At 34.5% G+C, this 26,318-nt stretch overlaps 1 protein-coding gene across 13 annotated transcripts in view; it reads right to left on the bottom strand.

Moving 5' to 3' along the window:
- The window catches only part of RUNX1T1 (RUNX1 partner transcriptional co-repressor 1), a 167,194-nt gene that overhangs the window by 105,126 nt on the left and 35,750 nt on the right, over window positions 1–26,318 (bottom strand). The window contains exon 1 of one of the 13 annotated variants that reach the window (XM_074269655.1): window positions 11,180–20,435. The exons of 11 other annotated variants lie outside the window; for them this stretch is intronic. In XM_074269655.1, the coding sequence (XP_074125756.1) occupies window positions 11,180–11,186 (7 nt within the window). In that variant the 5' untranslated portion in view covers window positions 11,187–20,435. One more of the 13 variants, XM_074269682.1, reaches the window with a different exon arrangement.

Genomic DNA, 26,318 nt, shown 5'->3' with positions numbered 1-26,318 from the left:
GTCAAATAATCATCAGGAAATCCACTAAAACCACAGTATGGTCAACATCTATCCCTGAACTACATGAAAAGTAATCTAGATGGTTAAGAAGAAAAGGGCCCCTCAAAAATCCAGCACAGGGAAACAAATCAAAACATCTTGATGATAAATCAATGAGACCTATAATCTGGAAGGTTCTATATCAGATGAGGAGAAGAGAGCTCCCATGAGATGCCTCAGAATGGTCAGAAACCCACGGCTTTTAGAAGCAACCATAATTTTGTCATGGCAGCCCTTAAGACTGGAAAACTCAAGGGCTTAATGACCCACTCAGTCTAGAGATTCCATAGAGAGTTCTGAACATCAAAATTCTGAACTGCAAGGATAGAGGAGATCTAAAGCTAATCACAGAAAAATTTAGAAGGTAGAGTGAACATGGGAATTGAGATGATCCAGTTCAAGACTAAGCAAGACTGGCCACCACACATGAAAGGAAAACAAGAAACAAAGCCAGGAACTAATGTGTAAACAAATAACATTGAACACTGCAAAGAATTATTATAGATCCAAAGAAAAACAAAAATGATTATCAAGCCTATATGAATATTTGAAATAAATTAAAAGTGAAATCAGGTCTCTAAGGGAAAAAAAGAATATCTGGGGAAAACAAAGAACCAGAGATGAGGACCACATAAGAGCTAGCAATTTCTACTACCAATAAGGGAAGGAAGGGGAGAGAGAGAGAGAGAGAGAGAGAGAGAGAGAGAGAGAGAGAGAGAGAGAGAGAGAGAGAGAGAGAGAGAGAGAAAGAGAGAGAGAAAGAGAGAGAAAGTGAGAGAAAGAGAGAGAAAGTGAGAGAAAGAAGGAACAGATAGGGAAAATGAGAGGGAGAGAGAGAACTGGAAACAACCAACTAGAAAGTCCAATATGGTGTTGAAGTGCTCACTTGACATAGAAGAAGAAACAAAATGTAGCTTAAAGTTTTCAACTGATAATGAGGGTAAAATAAGATGAAAAGGATCTGGAGGAGATTGAGTTCTATTTTGAAGGTTTTAAGAGAACAAAGAAAATGGACTGCAAAAACAATATCCAGAATACAAAGGATAAAGGCATTGCTGAGGAATAGGTATCAGATGAACCTTATTTTATCTAAATCAGAAAAAAGGGTTGAGTATACATATACACAGAGTAAAAATCAACAAACTCAACAGAGAAACAGAAGCTGGAGATGCTGAGGAGGGGATAGATAAAAGCAAAGCAAAACAAAACTTCAATTTTGTAGTTGATTATGAAGAGGAATTAAAGGGGAAAAGGGAAATTTAAAAATTACCCATGAATTGGAAAATGGTTGAGCTAAACTGTGAGATAGTGGGGGAGGAAGAGAGAGAGGTTCATTTGAGAAAGTACTTTCCCAGAAATTTTAATAATTTTAAGAAACAACCTTGAAAGATTTAAACATGATCAAAGCAATAATCAACTGTCTCCAGAGCACCTATAATGAACCTACTTCTTGAGAAAAAGATGAAAAATTCAAGATGCAAAATGAAATATATTTTCAGATATGACTGAGTGTATTTGTTTTGCATATCTATGCTTAGTTGCTACACTGTTCTGTTTTTTAATTTTTGGACCATTTTAATGGAGGGGGGGCGATTTGAAATTCAAAGGGTAGTAACAATGAAGCAATAATAATAAATACAGAAGAAAAGGAAATCCCAAAGGAAACAAATAGGAGAATTTTGAACAATATATTTAATTCATTATACACTTACTTCTTTTGAAAAAGCAAGAGGTATGAAATAAATTTTGTTTCACATATAATTCTTTTTTGTGCTCTATTCTGTATATGGAACTGCTCTTTTCTTATGATGGTTGTTAAATTAAAAAAAAAAAAAAAAGAAGTACCTGTCAACCCTAAATTTGTGTCCTATATATCATGCATTGGATGAAATTGTACTAATAATCTTTTCTCAAGAGTTTTCAAAATCAGCCTGTCTAGAATAATTAGCAAGAAAATGGTGCTGCTTATTTATTATAAAGAAGTGGGTACTAAGGAGGGAAAAATCTATTTGTCAATCTTTTTTCTCAGTGAGAGAGATGCAAAGTAAGAACCATATAAAGAATATGGGAAGAATATAGAATGTTTAAAACAAAATGTAATGGTTTTCTTCTAGCTGCCATTTTATTTGACTATTTTCTGGATAGTCAGTTTTACAACTAGGTTTTTAAAAGAATAATATCAAGATAAACATGTAACCATGAAAAAGTACTTGGGTTTCTATGTAAACAGCCATTGGATAGCATATAGGCTTTATCTCTAGGTAACAGATTTGCTCTTTCTCTTGACTCCCAAATAAAATGATTAATGTTTAAAAGCAATGTTCCTCAGTCTTAAAAGTCCTAAGTATTGGGAGAAAAATGAGTAAATGACATTGGTTATTTGCTTCTCCCTTCCTTAAGTATTTATAAATCCAACACTAAAAGTCAAGACCAAAGTGGAGGGAGAATTGATGTAAGATTTTCTTATTTATAGATTAATGTGTTCTCAATTCAGCCTCTGAAGTTGAGGTGCAACAAAGTCTGGATCCATTCTCTGATGCTTGTGCTAATTCTAGCCTAACAATTAATACTAAAAAATGCAGGCGCTTTCACCAGTTAGCACTATCCATATGTTGAACCATTAGTTAAGATAAATGATAAGTTTTTAATGTTGTGGATCAGTTCACTGATTAGAAGTCTTGAAATTCTCATTTGAATATTACAATAATAACAATAAGTAACATTTATATAGTATTTTAGGATCAATAAAGCACTTTATACAGATAATCTCATTTGATCTCAGCAATCCAATAAAGCAAGAGCTATTATGTCCATTTTACACAAAATAAAAATAAAATAAAATTTTACCCCCCAAAAAGGTTTTAAAGTCAAGTTAGTTACTTGCTTAATACCCCAGAGTTAGTAATCAAACAAAGAATATATAAATTACCAAGTCCCCAAAACTTACTGGTTTTACAAGTAAAATTCAGAGTAATAATTAAAGGCTCTCTAAAAAGAATACACTAATACCTCATCTATTCAGAATGCCCCTGGATGACAATTTCAATTACCTAGAACATCATCTATAACCAGGAAGCCAAAAAAGAAGTTATTAGTCATCAAAATAGGGAACATACAATCTCTGAATGCTGGATGCCAAATAGAAGATTTTAAGTTTAATAATTAAAAAAGACAGGATTGTAACAAGCAATCACATTAATTTGAAGAGGTGATTAGTAATCACTAGCAAAGGAAAGTGGGAAAATTACCAAAGCTAAGATATAGAACCTAAAAATCATAGTAGTTCTGGGCCATTTAGTATAAATATAACTCCCATGTACTTCAAAGAGGTCATGAGACATTACTGTTTTATAGCAATCAAGAAAATAAGTTAAAGGAAGAAGAGAATAAGTATATACCATCTATTATGCGCCAGGCACTATGCTAGTTAACTTAAATATTATCTCATTCTATTTATAAATATCTCTTCTGTTTCAAACAATGTCTATAATCATGACTGGAACTAAATAAGAAAAAGGCTAACTGATGTTTGATGTACTTTAATAAATCTATGAATGAGGCAACATATAAGTTTCTCAACCAAATGGCTAATTCATTATTTCAATGGAACTCAATCTCAACAATCTAATCACTCCTTGAAGCAATAAGAATGTCATCCCATCACAGCGGTGCAATCTTTGTCCATATTCTTCCAGACCCCAACAAAGTCTCATTCTAAAAACTCATAAGTGAATCTGAGTTCTCTTCCAAGCTATGTTAGTAGAGCACAGGTTATATAGCTATTGCAAGACTGTAAAGATTTCTGGTAGGGACTTGTGATGGACTCCTTGTTTGAGATGCAAAGACTGACCCCCTACATAAGTCTGGGGAAGCTCATTACCAAGCCACCATTAGTAGTAATGATCTTTTTGGTCAAAGCAACTTTCAAAGGTCATGTACTAAGTTTTAGAGGATTTGAAATCATCAAATGAAAGGAACAAAGTAAATATGGATCCTTGAGGTAATCCTGCTACAAGTTTTTCCTAAATAATATCCTTCTGAAAAGTGCCAAAGGCCATTTGTGCAACATGAAGGCTAAATATCTCTAACCTTTCACTCTTGCTACACTTTTACTTTTCTTTTGTATTCATAAATAAGTGTTCAATTATATTTTTATGTATTTTCCCCACACCAATCTTCATTGGAAGTGTTTCTGCCTATTTCCAATCATTTCATATGACCTATTTCTAATCATTACCCATTACCTTTGGATCATGCACAATTTTGCTTCTTCTGAGATCATGCAGTTACATAACTTGCCATCAGGAGATGGCACTTCAAAGGTGGGAACTGTATGTGAGGGAATAGCTTAGGATCACTGAAAGCCTTATTAAATTTCCCAAAGGCAATCCAGCTTGAGCATCTCCTCCGATTCAATTAGGCCTGTCAAGGTGCTGATAGGGCACTGATAGACTAACTCAATGGTGTGGATACTTTAAAACCTCAGCTATCTGAAAAAAACATATCTAATATGATGTTCACCTTAAACCACCAAACACAAATCAAAATGTGGTTAATTATGAGAAGTCTCTCTTTTCTGTAGGCAGTATTTTAACATCAACTACAGGTTATATTTTTAAACAAAGATCAGGAACAATCCCAAACATTATCCAAATCAAAGTTACAACAATATATTTGATTCTGAATATATTCATATCTCCTTAATTTTTTCAGCTTGGTAAATTTAGAGCATGAAATAGTCTCTGAAGAAAAGAAATAAAGAGTAAAAAAGAAAAAGTGTCCAAAACCAGAATTTTTCATAATAAACTATCTCTTTTCATGCTTCTCTATATCTAGGTTTGGAGAATACAATTAAATAAAGGCAAGGAGAAAAAGTAAAGAAAAGAAAATTTGTATCAAGTACCTAAAACCTTTGGGTGCTTATGGTTTCAGATAGATAACTTTAAGTTTAGAATAGAGTGGTACAGTGTCAGAAGCCATACAATCCAATCCTCATTTTATAGGAGGAAGCTGAGACCTAAGAGGAATAAATCAATGGCCCATCATTATGCAGAGAGTAATATAAGATAAAAGATTTCAACCCAGGTCTTCTGTGTATTATGCTGCCACTATTTAGTTATAATGGCTATATCCAAAGAAAGTTTAAAAACAAATAAACAACAATAGCCACAAAGGAATTAACCCAGTTGAGTGGGAAAGATAAGTCTCGACTGGTAATTACATCAGAAATGCAGACTTTGAGAAATCGAGATGAATTTCTGTTATGTAGTTAAATGACTTAGTGAATATATCCCTGGGCCCAAAATCAATCTGATTCTTTTTTAGTTGAAATCTAGCCTCAGCCATTTACAAGTTATAACTTGTGTGAATCTGAGCAAATCACTAAATCTTGGGAGCCTCAGTTTCCTCATCTACACAATAAGCTGAAGGAAATGGCAAATTATGCCAGTATCTGTTTTAAGAAAACTCCAAATGAAATAATGAAGAGAAAGACACAACTGAAGAACATGAATACACTAAGAATATAACCAAATGAATAAATGTCTTCAGTTCCTACAAAAGCTAATTTCCTTCTATTAACATGAGAGACATATTTCAAACATACAAAAAGAGTAAATTAACTGATTATAGCTCTAATTTACATGAGATTGTGCTCATAATTACAAAATAAACTAGTCCTAACAACTAATAATTTTATATAATGCTCTAAAGTCTATAAAACATTGTCCCCTACAACAACTTCATCATCCATATTTTACAGGTGAGAAAACAAAGGCTAAGAAAAATTAAATTATTCATTCTCAGCTATTAAGTATCAGATCCTTTATTGAACATTAGGTCTTCTGTCATCTGCCATAGAATGCTTCCTCATAGATATAGATATACTAACTAGCAGTAGTTTTCCCCTTTTCCAAAATCAAGCACTTGATGTTCAAAAAAGTTGTGACTTTTTCAGTTTCATATGGTTATTAAGTCAATGGATTCCAATTTTGATGCCTTGAGATTTTTCCATTACCTCAAAGTCCTATAAAATTTTCCATTTAATAAATACTGATCCAAAAAGTTAAAGATGGCCATGCATTGTGTCAAATCACAAGTATCATTTGATTAAGACTAGCATTAATGACACAATTGCAAAATAAGCAAACCTTCATTTTCCTGCTCCCAAAAGACCATATAGTGGCCTAATCCCCTCAAAAATGTAGAACTTAAAAAAAAAAAAAACAAACAAAACTGCCTCACATGAGAAGGATTTTGTACAAGTGTGTTGTTAAACCATGAGTCAAGAAACTCTAAAATATAAGCATTTGAAGCTCTTCTATAAAGTAACACAATCTTTAAGGACTGACTGAAGCAAAGAAATAGATGATTTAGGGGGAAAATTATATCTTGCAACTTTTAAATCCAATTATCAGGCAATAAGTATCATTTCTCACAAATACATCCTCTTATATTTTATTCAAGACTATTCAAATTCGTAAAGGCAATTATTTCTCTCATCTTTTAAAAAAAAAAAACAGCTTTAATAATCAGTTTCCATCTTTACCTATTCCCATATTGCACATTCCAATAGTTTACATTCAAACTTTTAGGTAACAAGATCCATTTCAAAATGGTTCCTGTGACCTCATGCCCCCAAAATAATGAAATTCCATAAGATATCACTAAAGATGCATTCTGGATTCAGAGATGTTTACATACATCTGCCGAGACTTCAGAAGGATTCCCTCATTTCGTCTGACTAGAATTTTATAGGTTTAAAAACATAATTAAGCTAGACATTCTGATAAAGTACATTTACATTAATATTAATTAATGCAAACAGCTGCTTCAAAAAGCTAGCCAGATAAACCCGTTTCTTCATCAGGTGTGAAATTCTATTGTTCTGAAGTTATGAGTCATTTAAACTAATGGCTAATTCTGTTAGCAATGAAAAATCTGATATCCATACAGAAATTACTTCCAAATAATATATGTTCAGTTATGCTACAGCCTCCACCCATGCATCAAAACTATAATAAAAGTAGCAAAAATGAAAGTCTAGAAGTAGATGAGAACAAAAAGACAGTAAGTTTAAGGAAATATAAAATAAAATTTTATAGCCAACTCAGAAGCACCGAGACCGTACCATTACAAAATTCAATGATATCTAACATGCTAGGTTTTTTTTTAAGTCTAACATAAAAAGCATTTATTACTTAATACCTTAGCACCTTATTTCATTACATTTTCTATTATTTCATGAAGTTCTCAGTTTTTTAGCCTAGGCGTTGTCAGGATGATTATATATCCCAGGTATTACAGTTACTCTTCATGAAACCCCATAATAATTATTATCAAGATAACAGTGGTTAATCTTCATATAGTACTTAGTTTTGGAAAGTGCTTTGCATACATCAGAATTTAGGCCTTCAAAAACAACTATTGAGGGTAGGAAAGAGAAAGAGGTAAGAAGTGAGCTTTTCTTTCCTTTTAACTTCCTGAAACAAAGCAAAGGTACCTCATGTGATAAAGGAAAGAGTGGGGTAAAGTCAACATTTGGTCTAGGGTGTTTATAGCTTCTCCAGTTCCTTTTCACAGCTGGCAGAAGGCTTACTTTAGGGAGCAGAATGTGTATTGGATATAATGGCACACCAACAAAGGAAACAGCTAATAGATTTGTGAATTTTGTTATCATATAATGGCACTTAGATATATCTATTAAAAACCAAAACAAACAAACAAACACAGGTAGATGATCCAAATGTTGTTACCAAGGATATCAAGAATTGCCTGTCCACACCAATTTTGTTTTTTGTTCGTTAAACAAATCATCACTTGCAAGCACTAATGTTAAAAACAGAAAAACAGGCTAGTACACAGTGGCTATAAATGCCAAATCAATTTTCAGCAGATAATAAAGTCCATGTTTTACAATCAGCAATGCACTGTTTTACTACCCAAAAATGTAAGCTAATAATATATAGCTCTACTAAATGGAAAATGCAGATATGCTGTTAAAAAAATGGGCTGGCTGTGAGACGATGAATCGTTTCTGCTGGGACCTTCTTAAAGCTATGTGTGCAAGTGTTTTGAAAATATCACATGATGTGGCCATGTGTTAAAAATTACAGCCAGTTAAGTTCTCTGCTAAGAAAAATATGTGGGCAATTTATGAAATGCACTCCAGGATGGAGATGTCTTAAGTAAAACCAGATTTTGAAAACAACCTCCCCTCTCTGCTTTTTTTTTTTTTTTTTTTTTTTGAAACTTGAACTTTAAAAAAAAAAGTTTCAAGCACATCTGGAGAACAGGACTAAAGAAGGGGTGGTCTGACCTAATAGCAGGCCATCTTCTGAAAGAACAGCATTATTTCAGGGTTACAGTGACTGTGATCACTTATTGTCCTTTTAAGGAAACAATCCTAAATACTGCCAAGGGCTATAATGAAGTATTTTGTGGGTCAACATATGGTCTTTGACAATACTATACAAAGAGTGATAGATATATAAATATTTCATAAAGTTGAGCGTAAACTACTATACCTGAACACAGCCAAACTCTCAGGGGTAAGACAGTTTCTTTCTTTTAAGCACTAAGGCATAAATATCACCAAGGAAAAAAAAAAGTTTAAAAAAGATGTTTATTTCCTAAATATAGCAAAATGACCATTAGGAAAATATGTAACTCTACACTTTATCAGATTCACATGGTTCTGGGTTGCCACCTTTGTCTTCTCTAGGTCTATTTTATGTGGATATGATCTTACCAAAAGAGACATCTACATTTCCTAACTGATCTCTTAACTAGCAAATCCTAAACTGTGGCTTTCTGACCTGCCAACATTAAAGGTTTAGGAGCCAGTCACATTGTAACACTGACGACTCTTTGAACAAGTTCAGGTTGCCAACATCTGTTTCCAGGGAACCCTATTTCTATGAAAGAGATCCTCAATCTGATCTCTGTTACATCATGTTTTAGACAACTAGGAACCAGTTCTGACACCTTAACTACTAAAGATTCTTTGAAATATAAATAATGTAGTCTAACAAAAAAGCAATGACATAATATCAGATTACATAAAACATATCCTTTTTAATCTTCTGCACATAATGTGTTTATTTTAAAATCTGTCCCAGATGGCTAATATTGCATATATACACATATATGCATATACACACATATACATACATATATATGTAGTCTTTATGTACACACACAAATATATAGACTATATGTGTATATATACACACACATATAAAACACATATACACACATCTATATTAAAGGGCTAAAATATTCTATGAACAGACTGAGACCCTATAGGATAGTTTTTAAAGTGCAGATGGGTGTCAAAAATAGCCAAGTATCAGATCTGCTCAAGTATCTCCACATTGGCACATGCTCTCACTCACAGCTGTTAGTGTAGTCTCTGTATCCAAGTGCAAGGTTTTCTAACACTTACAGTGGACTATTTTTCATTAAGAAGGTGATGGTATAAACATGTTATTTTAAGAAGTTATTCAGTTTATAAGATTTTGATATTTAATATAAAGACAAATCAATACCACATAATCTTTGAAATAGTTTGATATCCTTTAAATATTTAGAAATTTAACCATCATAAAGATTATTTTTTTAGTGCCACAGGCTTATAAAGTACTAATCATCTCCTTTTAATCATTTATTCATGAATAATTATTTCAATCGATTTCAAACACCTGATAAATAAGCCCTCCATTCATTTATTGACTAGATATTTGCTGAGTACTTACAATATAAACAAGAAGGTTTAAGTGATAACAGAAAAATCAGATTAAACGATGCCATTAGTATAAACTGATGAAATAAAACAGCTTTTGGCTTCAATTTATTATAAACATAAGCAATTTTTCAGACTCCAAACCACAGATGTATCATTAGCCAACTAGTCTATGTAAAATCAAATTGAGAAGTTGAAGAGTTAAAATGACCTTTCAAAGACCTCAGTCATTATCTATGCAAATTAATTTCCCATATTTCAACCATATAAATTCCTAGTCTTCTGAAGAGAGAGAGAAAGAGAAAAGAAAGTGCAATCACAACTAAAACCTTCTTATACTTATATACCAATGATGGCCAAAAGTAGGAAGCAAAAAATCCAGAAAGAGGAAAGCATTCTCAAACTAATGATACCTACATACAACTAAGGTTTAAAAAAAAACTGGCAGTTAATGTTTTCAAATACTATCTACCATTTGCAAGGTGGATAGACTAACCAGGAGCAGTGTTTTTTTCTGTTTGTCCTGACCAAATAATCCGCAAGAATCAGCCAGCTGTAGAACGCTTGCATGTCCCTGGCTGTTTTATCTGGAGATGAGCTGCTTTCATCAGGCACATGGCTCTCAATTCAGTCCCTCAGAAAGCTGAATATACAATCCATTCTCTGGTCAGACTTCTCACTGAAACCTCATCCCAGGCAGTCCAGTAGAAAGGGAGTACTGCTTTCCCTGGCAACAATTAGGAGAGCCGTCTTGGTTCCAAAGATAACATTTTTCCTAGGAAACTGATAAACACTAGATTTCTAGTTCCACCAGTTTCTCTCATTCAACAAAATCATATGATTGGCTTTTTTGTTGTTGTTGACTGATTTCACTGATTTGCCTAATGGCATCTAAAAGACTGCAGTTTAGGGCAAGACTAAAATCATTTATTCAGTCCTTCTACCAGTCTGCTAGAGCATAAACCAGGATCTTTTCCCAGGATTCCTCTACACCTGAAATTATTGATACAATTGGGATGTTCTGGTCACTGATATCAAGTATAGCTGCCAGTCAACAAAAGCTTAAGCCACAGAGTAAACTGCACCCATAAATTAAACCAGGGTGTATTTTCACTGTTTCTTACACACACACATACACAGAAAGCAATTTCACAGACTGAACCACTATCTTAGTTAAGCTTCTCTTAACCCATCTTCTCTCCCATCCCACTTCTGCCCCTTCCCCAATCTATTATACACGCACACACATACATACACATAAACATGCATACATTAGGATTAAGTTCCCTGAAAACTGTACATTTTATGGTACAGAATTTCATTTTCCATACATAATTTAAAAAGTAAGCTTTTCTTCCTTTAAAAATGAAAAAGAAGATCTGAATAATGTTAACTCACCAGGCATCCTTAAATCAAGTGTACCACAATGTAAATGGCTCTCTCCTAAAAGCAAGCCTATTTAGGGCTCAGTGCCTCCTGTTCTGGAATGAACACAGGGAAGTGAGGAGGGCCATCAGAACTGACTGTGGCAACGTAGCTGGAGGCAGGATGCTGGGCGCGTGCGTTTGCCAGGCAAAGACAGATGGAGAGCTGACACTCCGTATTGCACTTGGAGCAGAAATGTGAATGATGACAGGAGCACATGTGGCCTTGAACCCAGCCCTGTCTCTTCAGGCAGAACAATGACAGGGATGTGTGTGCAAATTATCACAACCCCTACCTCCCCTCAGCTGACTCCTCTTACTCTACCTCTCACTGGCAAGTTCCAGAGTACCACAGAACAGAAAGTAAACTACAGAATGATAAGCTAAACACTGAATAATTCATTTTTCCTCCAAAAAGTTAACCCTTATTTTGCCAAAATGAATAGCAGCGAGGCCACTTACTAGGACCTCTGCTTCCTTTCACTCCCAAAAGTAAAATACATTTCCTTCAATATTTTATTTTAACTTATAATTTAGGACTTGATTTTTTTAATTAAAAGTATATATATATATATATACACATATACACACACACATTGGCTTGTTTATTCTGTTGGAAATTCAAAACAAGTATAAAAGCCTATTTTAAAAGATTTTTTAAAATATTAAGCCAATTTCTCACATTGAGCAAAGTATCAGAATTATTCTCTTTATCAATTTCTCAGTAGTATGTGTAAAATAGAGCACACTTAGAAAAAGCAGACCACTTTTATTTTACTAGAGTGCTTTTAACCCCCTGGGATTCCTGCATTGATATGTTCCAAACATTTGCAGCTTACTCTCCTTTACCTTGCATAAGGATCCATGGGAGATGAAAACAAAATCTTCCCTGTAAAGCCTTTTCAAAAGCAGCTAAACAACCACAACTTCCCGATTTCTGATTTTTTTTTTTTTGCACACCCTTAAATGTTTATCCTTCCCATGAATAACGTATGCTGAGCTAGATTCAATGGACTCTTCCCTATTAAGCTTTAATGGACACCATGATATATAAAACTACAAGTCTTTGTTATGGTGCTTTATCTAAAGCTGGCTATTTTCCTCTCAGCAGTCCCTCTTTAGTCCTTTGTAAAACATCCATGCCTCATAGGAGAAACATAGCCTGCCTGACTAGCATGCCTTCTCTAAACACACAAAAATGCCAGGCATGAGGAAAATACTGCTTTTTTTTAAAACTCATCTTCAATTTAACACTTGCAAATCTTCAGAGGTTCATGTATTTGTGTTTTATTACAGGAAAATATTTTTTTCTTTGGCAACACAATGAATGACAAGCATATGCAGGGTCCCTTTGACTTTACTTTCCCAATGTCTATTCACTTCACTATAAACACAGAAAAGATACAATACAGGATCTTCTGAAAAGTCTGTATGTTCCTTTAATATGACAGACGTAAGCCCTTTCTTTATACCTTTAACTCTTGCTATCCCTTGGTGGTACTCAGCATGTCTTGCCTACAATACATACTATATATGCTTTTAGCCCTTGTCAGATTCAATGAATTTCTTCTGCTAGCTGCCACAAAGAACTGATAAAACCCATTTGGGAACATGGGCAAAGACTTATCTACACACACACTCATCTCATACCTTCTCCCAAAAGCACAACAGAGCCCAAGCTGTTTCAACACACACACACACACACACACACACACACACACACACACACACACACAGGTACATACATGCATCCCCCACATAAACAAAAAATAAATCATCTCTGATAAACAATGTCAGTGAATAAAAACTTCAACAGCACCTAAAGGCTGCACCCAATAAGAGCTACTTCATCTATGAAACCCACAAAAATCCATCATTGTCAAATGCAACTTGTAAAAAGACTACAATTCATAATGATTACTCTGTTCTGTCACTAATAGTATACTGCACCCTATTTATGAGGCCAATCTTTTTGTTCATCTTAGTTAGATGTCACTTGTAATGAGGTTCTGTGTAATGGATTTCAGTACAGTTAAGAGCCAAGCTGAAACATTCTTATGACAGAAAGCTTTATAGCAGGGGTGAGTGTGATAATCAATTAAATCCATGCCATAGGGGGCTTTATAGAACTGCCATCCCTGAATTTCTGTATTTTTATTTTTAAATAGGGTATTTTTTCAAACTCAATGTTAGCAGCCCATGTTTGTTTTTTGGATTTTTGTTTTAGTTTAAGATGCTATGTCTACCTGGGGGGAAAAAAAAAAAAACATTTTCACAGTTGGAAACCCAAGCTTTCATTAATATGCACACAGACTCGTTTTTTAAAATAGAAAAACCACATGTCAAAATGCACAATGTTTTAATAAAACTGGATGATATCCGGTTTTAAAACTGGGTCTTAATATCAGTAGGTTGAAAGTCCCTAAACCATATCTCAGAAAATTGAACTTCCATATGCTGTGTGATTCTGTATCTTTTCTATGTGTAAAAAGGCTTTTTAAGCTGTTATCTGACTACAGTAATTGCCACTTTAAATTGATCCACGTCAACAAAACCTGGATCCCTGGAGATTCTCACCTAGAAATCTGATTGTAGAAGGGGCTAAGAGAATGCCTGAGCATCTGAGACTAGTTCAGCATTTTCTCAAGCAACCAGCTGCATTGCATAGGTTACCTCCCCCCACCTTTATTATTTAATACACTGAGGCAGGCAACAATCCATTTGGCAGTCCTACCTGAAGGCATCCTGAATGTTGTGTTTTTATATAGTTTCTCACTTAGAAATAACTTTTTTCCTTAAGAAAAGTGAAGGCATGGTTTAAAAAAAACAGAGGGGGGGGCAATCCCTGCTTTCAGGCCTTATGTCAAAAAAGGGGGATTCAATGACATCACAAATTTATAGATTTGCAAAAAACAGAATAAATTAAGGCCATTTTGAATATTCTGCCCAATACAAAATAAACTCTTGTCACATCACCATTTAGGAAATTCTTTACAGATGCAACTGGTCAGGGAATAGCTTAAAAACAGAGAGAGATTCCTGGGCTAACCTATTAAATGCTATTCCTTCATTATAAATAATTATGTGAATTCTTTGCATCAAGAATACCTATCTTTAGATTTTTTTTTATAAAAAAGCAGATTTGTTTGTTTTTAACTGACTAGTCTTCTTTTTGTTAACCATTTTTCACATTCTCTCTATTTGAAAACAAGTAGCCAACTGCATCAAATTGGGCTCTGTTCAAAAATATACACAAACCAGTTTACTACAATAGATTTATATCACATACTAGAAAGGCAGGATTGTGTACTGTATTACTCCAGGGTATTTTTCATTTATTTCCAAAACATTCTAGCTTTAAAGTACAGATTATCTTTTGTTCAAACCTGACTTGCCAACAGGGACCACAAGTCTACTGAAATGCATCTGTAGTTAATGAAAGCTCTCCCTTACAGTGAAGTTAGATTTTGACTCAAAGCTTTTCTGCAGGTCTTCTCAACTTTCCTCTCTGCTTCTAGCAGGCTGTTGTGATACATTGTGACTTCACACAGTGGGTATTAAGTGAGTTAATTCAAAGGAGCTGAAACCTCATTGATCCTAATTGAAAGCAATACACCCAACCAAATACTTTTCTACCCCATCTGCTCTGGCCTGCCACCAGCTATTCAATACAAGAGAATTAATAGTTTCAGATATTCTAACCGACCCAATAAAGGCACTCATTTAAGCAAGGCTGCATTAACAAAGTGAAAAAACAAGGGCAAAATGGGTTCAAATGGAGCATTTTACTCCTAGTTGGCTTTAACAAAGCTGAATAAGGCTTATTCTGACTTTTTATGTGCAAGACTTGATAAACTGAATGAGAAGGCACTCAATGATCAGTCAACGAGCATTGATGAATGGTCATTAGGACCCCCCTGATCTTAGGGTAGACCCTTCCACAAAGTGGCACACCAGCTTGAATGGGCGGACTCACTAATGTCCAGATTTCTCCGCTTGCTTGTTCCACTTTCACTTTCAGACCACTGGCCACCAAATGAGGCTGACATATTGGAAAATAATCATTTATGGGCGAGTGGTAAAAAATAAAATGGAAGCATTAGCTCTGCTTTCAAATTCAAATCTGCTAGTTTTGTCAGACCCCAAAGGTTGTGATTTTCCACCCAGCTGGAAACTATTAGTGTTTTCTTAAGGCATCCACTGACAGGGCAAACCCACCTAATGTGTACTCACACATTGGGCTAGGAAGATGGACCTCTCCTCTGGATGGCTTCCTAACTTCCCATCAGTTTGACAGTCAATTAAATAGATACAGCACCTAATAAAAATGTATGTTAATTTGTTTCTGCTCCTGAAAGACATCTAAAAGTGTACTTAGGAAACTGAATAATATATTGATTCCTGGCAACAGAAATAAATCCAGTTATACCTTATCCAGAGGACAAAACAAAATGACCTATATGTGAGTTAACAGAAATCAAAGAATACCAACCTAGAGTGGAGTCAAGGAAAACAGATAAAACCTTTTTTTTTTTTTTTTTTTAATTTAAAGTCCATTAAAAACTAAAGTATTCTATGGGAACATTTTAGCTGTAAATTCTTTCCATAAGTCTGATGTAAATGTATAGATCATAATCATATCATTTTCCCTAACTTATTTCCTCAGGTATCTATCTATCTGTTCAACAAGGCTCTGTGGCTTCTCAACTGCTCACAAGGACCTTAGTTACATGACAAAGAACAGGAAGCAAGATAACTATCTCAAGTATTTGGAGAGTATATAAACACTACTATGAAGGCTAAAGGGTTATTTAGGGAAGTCCAAGAGGACCAAAGTACAAGTAAAAGAAGAAATCAATTAAAGAGGAAACAGACTGGGATAGAGAAGGCTTTTCTTAATAGGTGAGACCTACCAGACAACAGAGAAATCACATAGCTCTGTTCTACAGGGTCATTTGCAACTAGACTGGCCCAAATCCTTGACAATAAGGTATCCTGTGGAGAACAAGTCTGTATGTATAAAAAGGCAGACTAGTCTATCAGAGAAAGTGGCTGAGTCAGGAGTCATGACCCTTAAGGGCTTACCTATCACTTCCAGGAAACTAAAAGCTTCAAGTTTCCAGTATATCTGGAATGTTAACCCCTCTCTCCCTCATCAAAAATGAGTAAATAATGTGCCCTCAAGTTGAAATTGGAAGACATAGGAATAAAACTCTAAAACAACTAAGCTGATATTCCAAATAGTCTATATGGGGATTTTTTTTGTTTCTTTTTAAAAACTGATATTAACATAAACATACAAGTAATTGTTCCAAGTGCTACAACTATTTTTTTTCATTCTTTGAAAAAGTTTGGCAACCTTTATCATTATTTCAATAAATAAACTTTTTCAGGATTTGTGAAATAACATTTATTGAAAGTGTTAATCTGTATTCACAGTTCCTGGAATTTCTAATTTTTTTTTAAATTGTCTTGGTGGCAAAAACTCTTCAGAATAGCTCATTTCACCAACTATATTTCTGTTAATCACTACTCAATAAACTGATGTTTGGGGAAGGCATGTTAAAAGGAAAGCAGAAACTTGCATCTCCAGGATAAATTACAGCCTCTCAATAGGCACTTTAAATCTCATCATACTGTTAAACCAAAACCACGTTTTAAAAGAACTAAAGAAAGATAAAAGTACTTGGAGATTTTAAATGTCTTATTTATCTAAGAGTTTACTATCAAACTCTTTTGCAGAACCTTCTCTTTATTAAATGCCTCCCCTTCTCCAAATTCTCCCTCTGCACCCATACAAAAGTTAAACTTCATCTTATAGCATATATATATGACTCTATCCACAACCTATCATTTGTATATTTAATTTTTGTTCTATTTTTTCATGAGAATTTCCATTAAGCTAATATGAGAGAATCAGTAACTACCCATATTTTATTCATTTGAAAAAGGCTGTAGCATTCTCTTGAAAACCTTTGTTTCCATGTCCCCACCTCCCCATTCTTACTGCTGGCCAGTTAGTTTTTGTTAAAACGCAGGGGTGATGGCGTATGCTCCAATGAACTTTCCCTCCTCTCAGCACCAGAGACAAAAACCGGCAGCCCTGCTCAGAGCTGGCTGCCATCTGGACAGCTTTCTCTCAAAGCCCACCCCACACCACACTGCAGGCGAAATTGGAGGGCTCCAGAGCTCTGTGGGGCTATTCAGGACATACCAATTTCACATTTTCTGCTTGTACGCTTGCAACAATAAATGCTAATGAGGACTATGAATGACAATTTTAAAGACAATAAAAAGGTCTCCAAATCCCTTGCATATGGAGACACTGTTTTCAAAACTTCACCTTCTGTTACAGAGTTGTAACAGTCTAAGGAAGGCAAAAGGAAAATCCGGAAAACAATGAGATGATCAAAGTGGTACTGAATCCTTAAGATTTCCAGAGAAAGCCATCTTTATAAGCTCAGTAAATTGTAGACTTTACCCATGTGCAGATGCACAAATGCATCACACATTTTATTATCCCACCTCCCATAGAAATGTAGCTTATTACAAGTTGCCACAAATTATTGTGTGTATACCAAAAAGATAGCCTCAACAGCTGATTTCATTCACTGGCTAGCCTAAAAGTCAAACAATTAGAGAACTTATTATTTCATGGAACTTTAGATACATTTGAAAATAAAGTATGATCTTTATTCTTATATAATAGCCTTCCTAAAAATTTCATTCAAAGAAAAAATAGACAAAAGATGTATAAATGTGGGTTGTTGGTTTCTTGTTTCTTTTTTTTTTTTTTATTAATCTACAATTATAGTCTCTGGAAGTAAAGAAAGTTTCATCTGTCTCTATATAGTTTAGAATTGCTAGTCTCCTTATCATTAACATAGATTAAAACACTTTCAACAAAATCCACCAGGTGGAGCAAATACACAGCAATACAAATCCCTGCATTTCTTGATCACATTATTCTTTTGAAGAAGGCTTATTTTCCTTTAACAAACTCCCTTTTGCTCACTGCACTTTACAAATTAACACAATCCACACAATAATGAGCCACACTGACATGCAAATTCTAAGTTCACTAAAATACAGTTTTGAGTTCCACTGGATTTTTTTGTACAACTAAGAAATCTCATTTACAAAAAAAGCTTCATGTCAAAATCATACCTAGCACTGTGATTTAACCCTGGTATAATTCTAGATGTCAGATACACCCTGATTCGGACTAGATACAAAATAAAATAGAGTGCAATATTGAAATAATAAATGAAAGAAATAAAAGAAATTCTATCTTAATTTCTTGTCCTCATCTCGGTGGATTTATTTCAAGGATACCAGAATCAAAAGCCTTTGGCTGAAGCCCTGGGATGCAGTGCTACCTCCTACTCTGTTATAGTGGAGTCACCTCAGTTAAGTTCCTTAAACTCTGAGGCTCATTTCCCTCATCTGTAAAATGGGAATACTACTACTATAAAAAAAAAAAAAAAGTTATTTTTGAGCTATCATTTTTAGTTGAGGTATTTAAAAACTATTCCACATCTACAGCTGAACTATAGAATGAAAACTTAATACTCTAAATTTGTGTATTACTATCATCTTTATTCAGGGGATAAAGATAACATGATGCTTCTCTCCCAACATTCAGGTAGCTAAATTAGTTTCTTAGGCTTTTTCCCATATTTTGTGTCCTATTTATAATTGGAACAAATCTGTTGTTACTGAGGGATATAGTTTCTTTGTTCTACTTCCTTCTTTTTTCCTGCCCTCCTTATCTCCATTTTTTGAGATCTTGCCACTGTGTTCATTTATTTATTCATTCATTCATTTAACGTGTGTCTGAACACCTCGTAAGTGCTAGATGCCATCTTCTTTCCCTAGTTCATTTCTACCCTTTTCCACTCTCCCCTTTCCTTCAATCCACATTCATCCTATTCACTTTTCAAAGTCCTCTGATCTTCTTACATTAGTTGTTGTATTCACTGCCAAAGTCTAATGCTACAAATGGTGTTAATGATGTCCATTTTTGGGAAATGCTATCTGGATTCAAAGACCAGGACCAAGACTACCTTAAAATGTACTAGTGGGAGAATGTTAGAAATATTGACAAGAGGTTTAATGTAAGTTATTCATGGGTTTTCTTCCCCCCCCCCTTTTCATATTTACACTGATGTTAAAAAGAAAAATAATCCAAAGGAATGCAGCAGGCTGAGACATAAATAAACATGCATATCCTCAGGCATATGTATAACACTTATGGCAAAACTATATTATGCTTCAGCCTAATAGATCATGGTGATACCAATTTTATCACATGACTCTTCTCCACTTGTTTAAATGATCATACATATTTTTTGCTAGTCAAGTAAAGAAATGCACTAAATGTCCGCAATAGTCCTATAAAAGTAATATGGGGAAAATGCCATTTTCATAAAACCTTACAAATTTCTTAGATAAGCTCTTTCAAATTGGGCTGTATTAATTCTTCCAAGCTGTAGCTATATAACATGGAAAGCATAAATATATCCTATTACACATATGCAACTTCTATTAACGTTAACCAGAATTATAAATGTACCCTTTTTAATGAATAAGTTGGAAAAAGTAAATCAATCACATGTAGCCATAATTTCAACCTTCCATCCCCTTATCTTCCACATCTATCCACATAGCAAAATAAAGGACCTAGAGAATTTCAGCTTGCTTTTAAAAAATAAAAGATAATCCACTCATACTCACTAGATCCCTGTAAAAGATATTTTGATATAACCTTCCTCAAACATTTCTGTTAACAGCTGCCATAGGTCTTCAAAATGGCTACATATCTCTTACATTCTCAGAGATCCCTCCCTGATCCCTTTCTATGAAATAAAAATTGCTATGAATACCCTATAGAAAAGGTCAATAACCACATTCAAAATCTAAGGGAATACTTAATTTTAAAACTTATAACCCTGTAAGAAGTTTGTTTTGAGGAAAGCCCTTATTTAAAATGAGCTCAATTACATTTACAAACTTTAAAATTTTTATTTTGGGTATTAGATAGTATAATTAACACTGAACCATCCCCAGTCTACGAGCTAAATTGTATTAAATGAACAAGGAAATAGGAAGCACAGAAAACCAACATCAGAAATTAGTTAATATTTGTTGTTATTGGTATACAGAGTGTTATATACCAATGCCAGAATTTTAGGAGAGAATACTAAAAAGTACTAAAATGGGGGTGGGAGGGTGGGAGGTGTGTGTGTGTGTGTGTGTGTGTGTGTGTAAATCATCTGTTATGTAATATACACACACACACTATATATATATATATATATATATATATATATATATATATATATATATACATATATATATATATATATATATATATATATATAAATCTGCTTTTAAATTTATATATATAAATCAAGCTTTTCTGTCAATGTAGTCCAGGCTGGGAGACCAGAGAACAGTGCTGGCAGGAACCTCAAATTCCTGACCAAACCCTCTTCCACACAATGCCTTGTGAATGAAAGGAACCCAGGCCCTGCAGAGATAGCCTGCTGTCAGGAACCAGACCTGACGTGTACGGACAGACAGGGCTGGCCATGCAGGATGTCAGAGCACCACACTGCTTACTACAGATACTGAGTTTTCACATAGGCTCAAACTGGATGTTTTGCTCTTCAGGTAATTAAACAAGGAAGCAGGGCTGCTGTGTATGAGTCTGACCCCACTTGCAGAGGCTCCAGGATTCTGAATATCAACTTCCTCTAGAACTGCCTGGAGCAACAAGCATTCTACTCTTCCCTCCCTCTCCCCTCCCTTCCCTTCATTCTCTCCCTTCTAATACAGACCCCAGAAATAAATCCTCCCAAGAATGGCCGGCAATCTTACAAACCAGTATAAATAGATTAAAGCACAAAGGGGGGGAAAAAAATGACTTCTTGGCAGCAAAACGTTTATCATGAATGTTGTTTTTCAATCGCTTTAGTCATGTCCCGACTCTTAGTAAGCACATTTGGGGTTTTCTTGGCTAAGGCAAAAGTGGATAAGTGACTTGCCTAGAGTCACACAACTAGTGTCTGTCACATTTTGAACTCAAGCCTTCTAGACTCAAGCCAGGTGCTCTTATCACTAACAGCCCCCAAAATTGAAAAGCAAAAGAAATTAGCATCTGTCCAGATTATTATCGGTACCTTTTTTGTAGATAAGAGATATCTATCTACCTAGATATATCCATATATAGCATACATATAGATATATATACAAACTCTAAGATATATATATATGCATACACACATATATATGGATAGGTGAGTGTATATCCATATTAATCTATATACATATTTGTATATGTGTGTACATGTGTAAAACATACAGATGGGAGGAAGTGAGGTAATGTATATACCTCCCAAGGTAATAAAGTCTGTTGAACTTGGGAGGAACACCCAAGTTCAATTCCTCACACAATTATTAGTCCCATGACTGTGGGCAAGTCCCTTAACCTCTCTATGTCTATATGTAATATAGATGAACACACACGCACACACACGTATGTGTATGTGTACATAAAATCTTAAAACATATATATAAAACATGGAGACTGGGGAAGGAAATGGCAGACCACTCTAATGTCTTTGCCAAGAAAACCCCAAATGGGGTCATGTTGAGTCAAGTGTGACTGATCAAACAATAGGTAAGTGGATGATAAAGCTATTTAACTTATAAGAAAGGGTACTACAGCAACAAGATTATGTCCAATAGACTTGTGATGGAAAGAATCATCCACACCCAGAGAGAAGACTATGGAGATTGAATGTGGATCACAGCATAGAATTTTGACCTTTTTTTGTTGATTTGCTTGGGTTTTTTTCCTACCTCGTTTTTTTCCCTTTTTGATATGATTTTTCTTGTGTAGCATGCTAAACGTGGAAATATGTTTAAAAGAATTGCACGTTTAAGCTATATTGGATTACTTGCTGTCTAGAAGAAGGAAGAGGTGGGAAGGGAGTGGAAAATCTGGAACACAAGATTTTGCAAAGATAAATGTTGAAAACTTTGCATTTTAAAAAATAAAAAGCAATTATTTAAAAAAAGAATATAAAAATGTGAATAAATAAATAATATTTGAAAGGTTATGGGGAGAAAAAAAAAGAAAAAGTACTTATGGGAATCTAGATAGATGTTAATTTCTTTTACTTTTCTATTTTAGGGATTAGTAATGATGGACTTTTGCTGCCAAGCTACCTACCTACACATATCATACATATAGATAGATATCTATATGTATAGATAATTTACAGATAAACAGATGATAGCTTATAAATGGTACAACCAATATGTTTAAAATTCACAACTTGATCAAGATGAGAAAAACAGTTCCTCTGTGATCTGGAAAAGTTTTCACAAGACTTAAAAATAACCCTCAGTTATTGTTAATATTAATAATGATTATTAATATTAATATTTATTTCTTTGATCCAAAGCTAGGATTTCATCAGTACCAGAAAGCTCTAAGTATGGAAGCTTCCTTTTACATTTTGTAATACTTTCTACAACTCAAGAGTCAGGAGTCAACCCAAGATCATAAAGCCAGGTTTTCCTGCCCACAAGGCAGCAGACCTGTTCAACTTAAGATCTAAGTTGTGATCCTGGGCAATTCATTTAACTTTTCAAAGTCTCAGTTCTCACCTGTGAAATGAAGCCTTTAAAGTCCCTTCTAGTTTTAAATCTAGGATACCATGATCCCTCTTAACTATTTTATTTACCACAACACCTTTTCATCCTAAATACCACAACACTATTCTTAAAAAAAAAAAAAAAAAAAAAGCACAATTTGATCACAATGAGCAGACTTTATTACTAATTTCAAAATCCTTCCTTTAAAAACAGAGTACATAAGACTGGCATTTTCAGTTTTCAGAATGAAAATATTTTGTGTAATTAAAAATTGATATGCTCTATTTTATTCTCCTCTTTCAGAAACCTTATGGCCATTAACTAAATTCCCAAAATGCCTTTTGTAGTAATTCTCCTAAGATTCACCCTAAAGCACAGAAATGCCCCTACCCAGGTCAAAAAATTAGTAGGAGCTTTATTAAAAAAAAAAAATCACACTTGAAAGCAATGATTAGAAACCTATAAATAATATAGTCCTTCTTCATCTAAAAATCCATAGAGTAAAATATTGGCTGAAAGAGAGACAGAGACCCAAAGAGAGAGGAATACAAAAGCCTGCCTGCTTGTCTGTGTTCAACACAAAGAACATTAAATGAAAACAACTGGCGGACTGCCAAATTCCTATAGAGGCAAAGAGATTCAAATAAATTGATTTCACGCATCACACTGACCTGGGATCAGTGTGCAGCGGTACAAGGAGCTCAAAGCTCCATGTGGGGTAAAGCCCATTAATGCTACTAGAGGCCTAGGATATAACCAAGAAAATATGAAAACTCAAAATCTCTCTGAAAAGAGAACTTTTGCTTGAGGAAAATCTTTTTTGTTCCATTCTTAATACGGAAATCAATATTTGTGGGAGAACTGCCTAATCATCTAAAGTTATCCAAATGTCATTTTTAAATTATAATTATTATATCTAACTTAAAACATATATTGTGCATGCAGATGGATACCATATGAATACTACAGAAGAGATATTACGCATGTACATACATGTGATTTTAAGACAATAGGCTAAAAACCTATTTTTTTCCCCTATGATTCTTTCCTCCTCTGCTACTCTTTCCATGTTTTGTGTAAATTATGGGCTTTCTTTTCTTTGGAGTCCAAAAACTGGATTCTGGCCAAGTATTTCCTATTGGCTCCAAAAGGAAGCTCAACAGAATAGTCACCACTCAAACATATTCTAATTCAGTCTGGCCCAACTATACAGACCCTTCTAGCAGAACTAAAACAAAAACCAAAACTGCTATACTCTAATGACAGCAAATAACCTGCATCCTCTAGATTCAATTACATCAAAATTTGAGTGTATCTGGTTTATGACTACTCGAAGTTTCCTATATTACACAGGAACTGGGTATTCTAACTAAAGGCTCAACTTTTTCAACCTAGATCAACTTCTATAGAACCCCTCACTTTTTCTGCTGCCAAATTATAGTCCCAATTCCCTTTAATCTTGGTGCTTTCTCTTTGAAATTATCCTCAATTTATTGTGCATATTTTATTTATACATAATTATTTGTATGTTGCCTCCCCTATTAGCCTGTGAGCTCCTTCAGAGCAGGAGATGTTTGGGGGCTTCTTTGTGACCCCAGAACTTAACCCATTAATTGTCATATATTAGATGTTTAATGTTAGCTGACTGCCTGAATAGGAGAATTTAGTAAAATAGAGTTTGAAGAGTCTGTAGGTTTGAATTATGGATTTAGATTTTACAAATCTAAATCCTGGAAAGTGGAAAGGAACAGAGAGGGAGAGGGAGAGGGAGAGAGAGGGAGGGAGAGAAGGAGAGAAAGAGGAAAGAAAGGAGGAAGGAAGAGAAAAAAAAGAGAAAAAGGGAGAAAGAAGAGATTTTTGCTTTTATAAATTACCACTGTAAATGAATGAAGAATAAATATTTTAGATATTCTGAAGAGATTCTTAAATTGAATTAATGATATGATTATTACCCTCCCACTCTCACTCCTGTATCATTGGCAGAGAGAGGAGGAGAGGAAGAGAATGAGATGAGATCAATATGTGATGCCTTAGGGGAAAAAAATGGAGCTGGGAATTCAATATTTGCATAATACACCAAATAACCCACGTGTATTATGATGTCTGTTCTTGTCATCCATCTTTGCTTTTCATTACAGCTCTCCCATGCTGCAATCAAGTTCACTGCCAACAGGCCACAGGTGTGCACCACATGAGCAGATGAAGCGGTGATATTGACGGGGAGGGGGTAAGGGAGGAGAAGAGGGCAATGAGGATGGCTCCCTAGAACTACAACACATTTATCCAAGGTGTACTTATGCATCTGTTACAGCCTTTCTTTTTTAATTTTTAATTAACACCTTGGATGTATTTTCGCACATAAATAAGTGCTGCCCTGAGAGGTCATAGAAGAAGAAAGGAAGAAAATGTGAGATATACATTTAGTATTCACAGAGCTCTTCCTGTAGTAGAACTTAGGTAAATAATCACTAGTGATTCCCCTTTCTTTCCCTTAAAAAAATTAATTTTTGTGATTTATTTTTTTAAATTATAATGCTTCCTATTTATTTATATTAACAACTTTACAAAGTTCTTTCCCCTAATTATCAATTGATTATCCCAATAATATAATTTTCATTTTGCAGATGAAAAACTAAAGCTTAAATAATTTGATCACATAAATAGTAAAAAAGAAAGCCTGCAGGCTTAGAATCCCAGACCAATGTTCTTTCCACACCCTCCTACTTCCCAAACTCCCTTCTCTTAGAACTTGTAGACTAAAAATTAATAGCAAAACTATAGTCCAATTAAAAAAAACAAACCACAAATTTTATCTAACTGATTACAAAAACCAGAAGGTAAGTGATGTGCACATTTGTGTGACAGAATAAAGGGACACCCTCCAAAGATTCTAACATAATTAGTTCATTTTTTCTCCAAAGAGATTCAAAAGCACCCCAAACCAATTCCCTCCCACCAAACCACTCACAATCCTTTAGAACAAAAACAAATTGCAAAATAGGAAAAAAAGAGATGTGGCTAAAACAATCAAATCAAAATATCATTGGTAGCAAAGGGGGCAAACACTATATTCCCTACTGTATTTTTCAAAGAGCAGTGGAGTCAATGGCACTTTCCTTTTAGCTTTTTTTCTCAACTTGCTCAGTTATGCATAACACATCCTATTCCTGCTCACTAGTAATAAACACCAACCAAGATGTACTTATGCTCCCTCACAATGCTTTGTGATCACTCTAAATTGCCCAAATACAAGTTCCCTCCACTCACCCTTCTTCTCCTGATTCATTCCATGCAAACTCATATTCTTTAAACCTGGAAAGGGTTTTTAATATTGAGCCTTCTAGAATCTGCCCCTTAGTTCTGTGGACCCACTTTGTTTTTAAACACAAAAAAACCTTTAAAGAAGCTTCCTGTCATGTATCTTTTGCCTTTTTTTTCATTTACAA

Source organism: Sminthopsis crassicaudata, chromosome 1 (genome assembly GCF_048593235.1).
Source record: "Sminthopsis crassicaudata isolate SCR6 chromosome 1, ASM4859323v1, whole genome shotgun sequence".
Classification (NCBI taxonomy): domain Eukaryota; kingdom Metazoa; phylum Chordata; class Mammalia; order Dasyuromorphia; family Dasyuridae; genus Sminthopsis; species Sminthopsis crassicaudata.
Note: the sequence above shows the minus strand (reverse complement) of the source record. Positions and strands in the feature narration are given on the sequence as shown.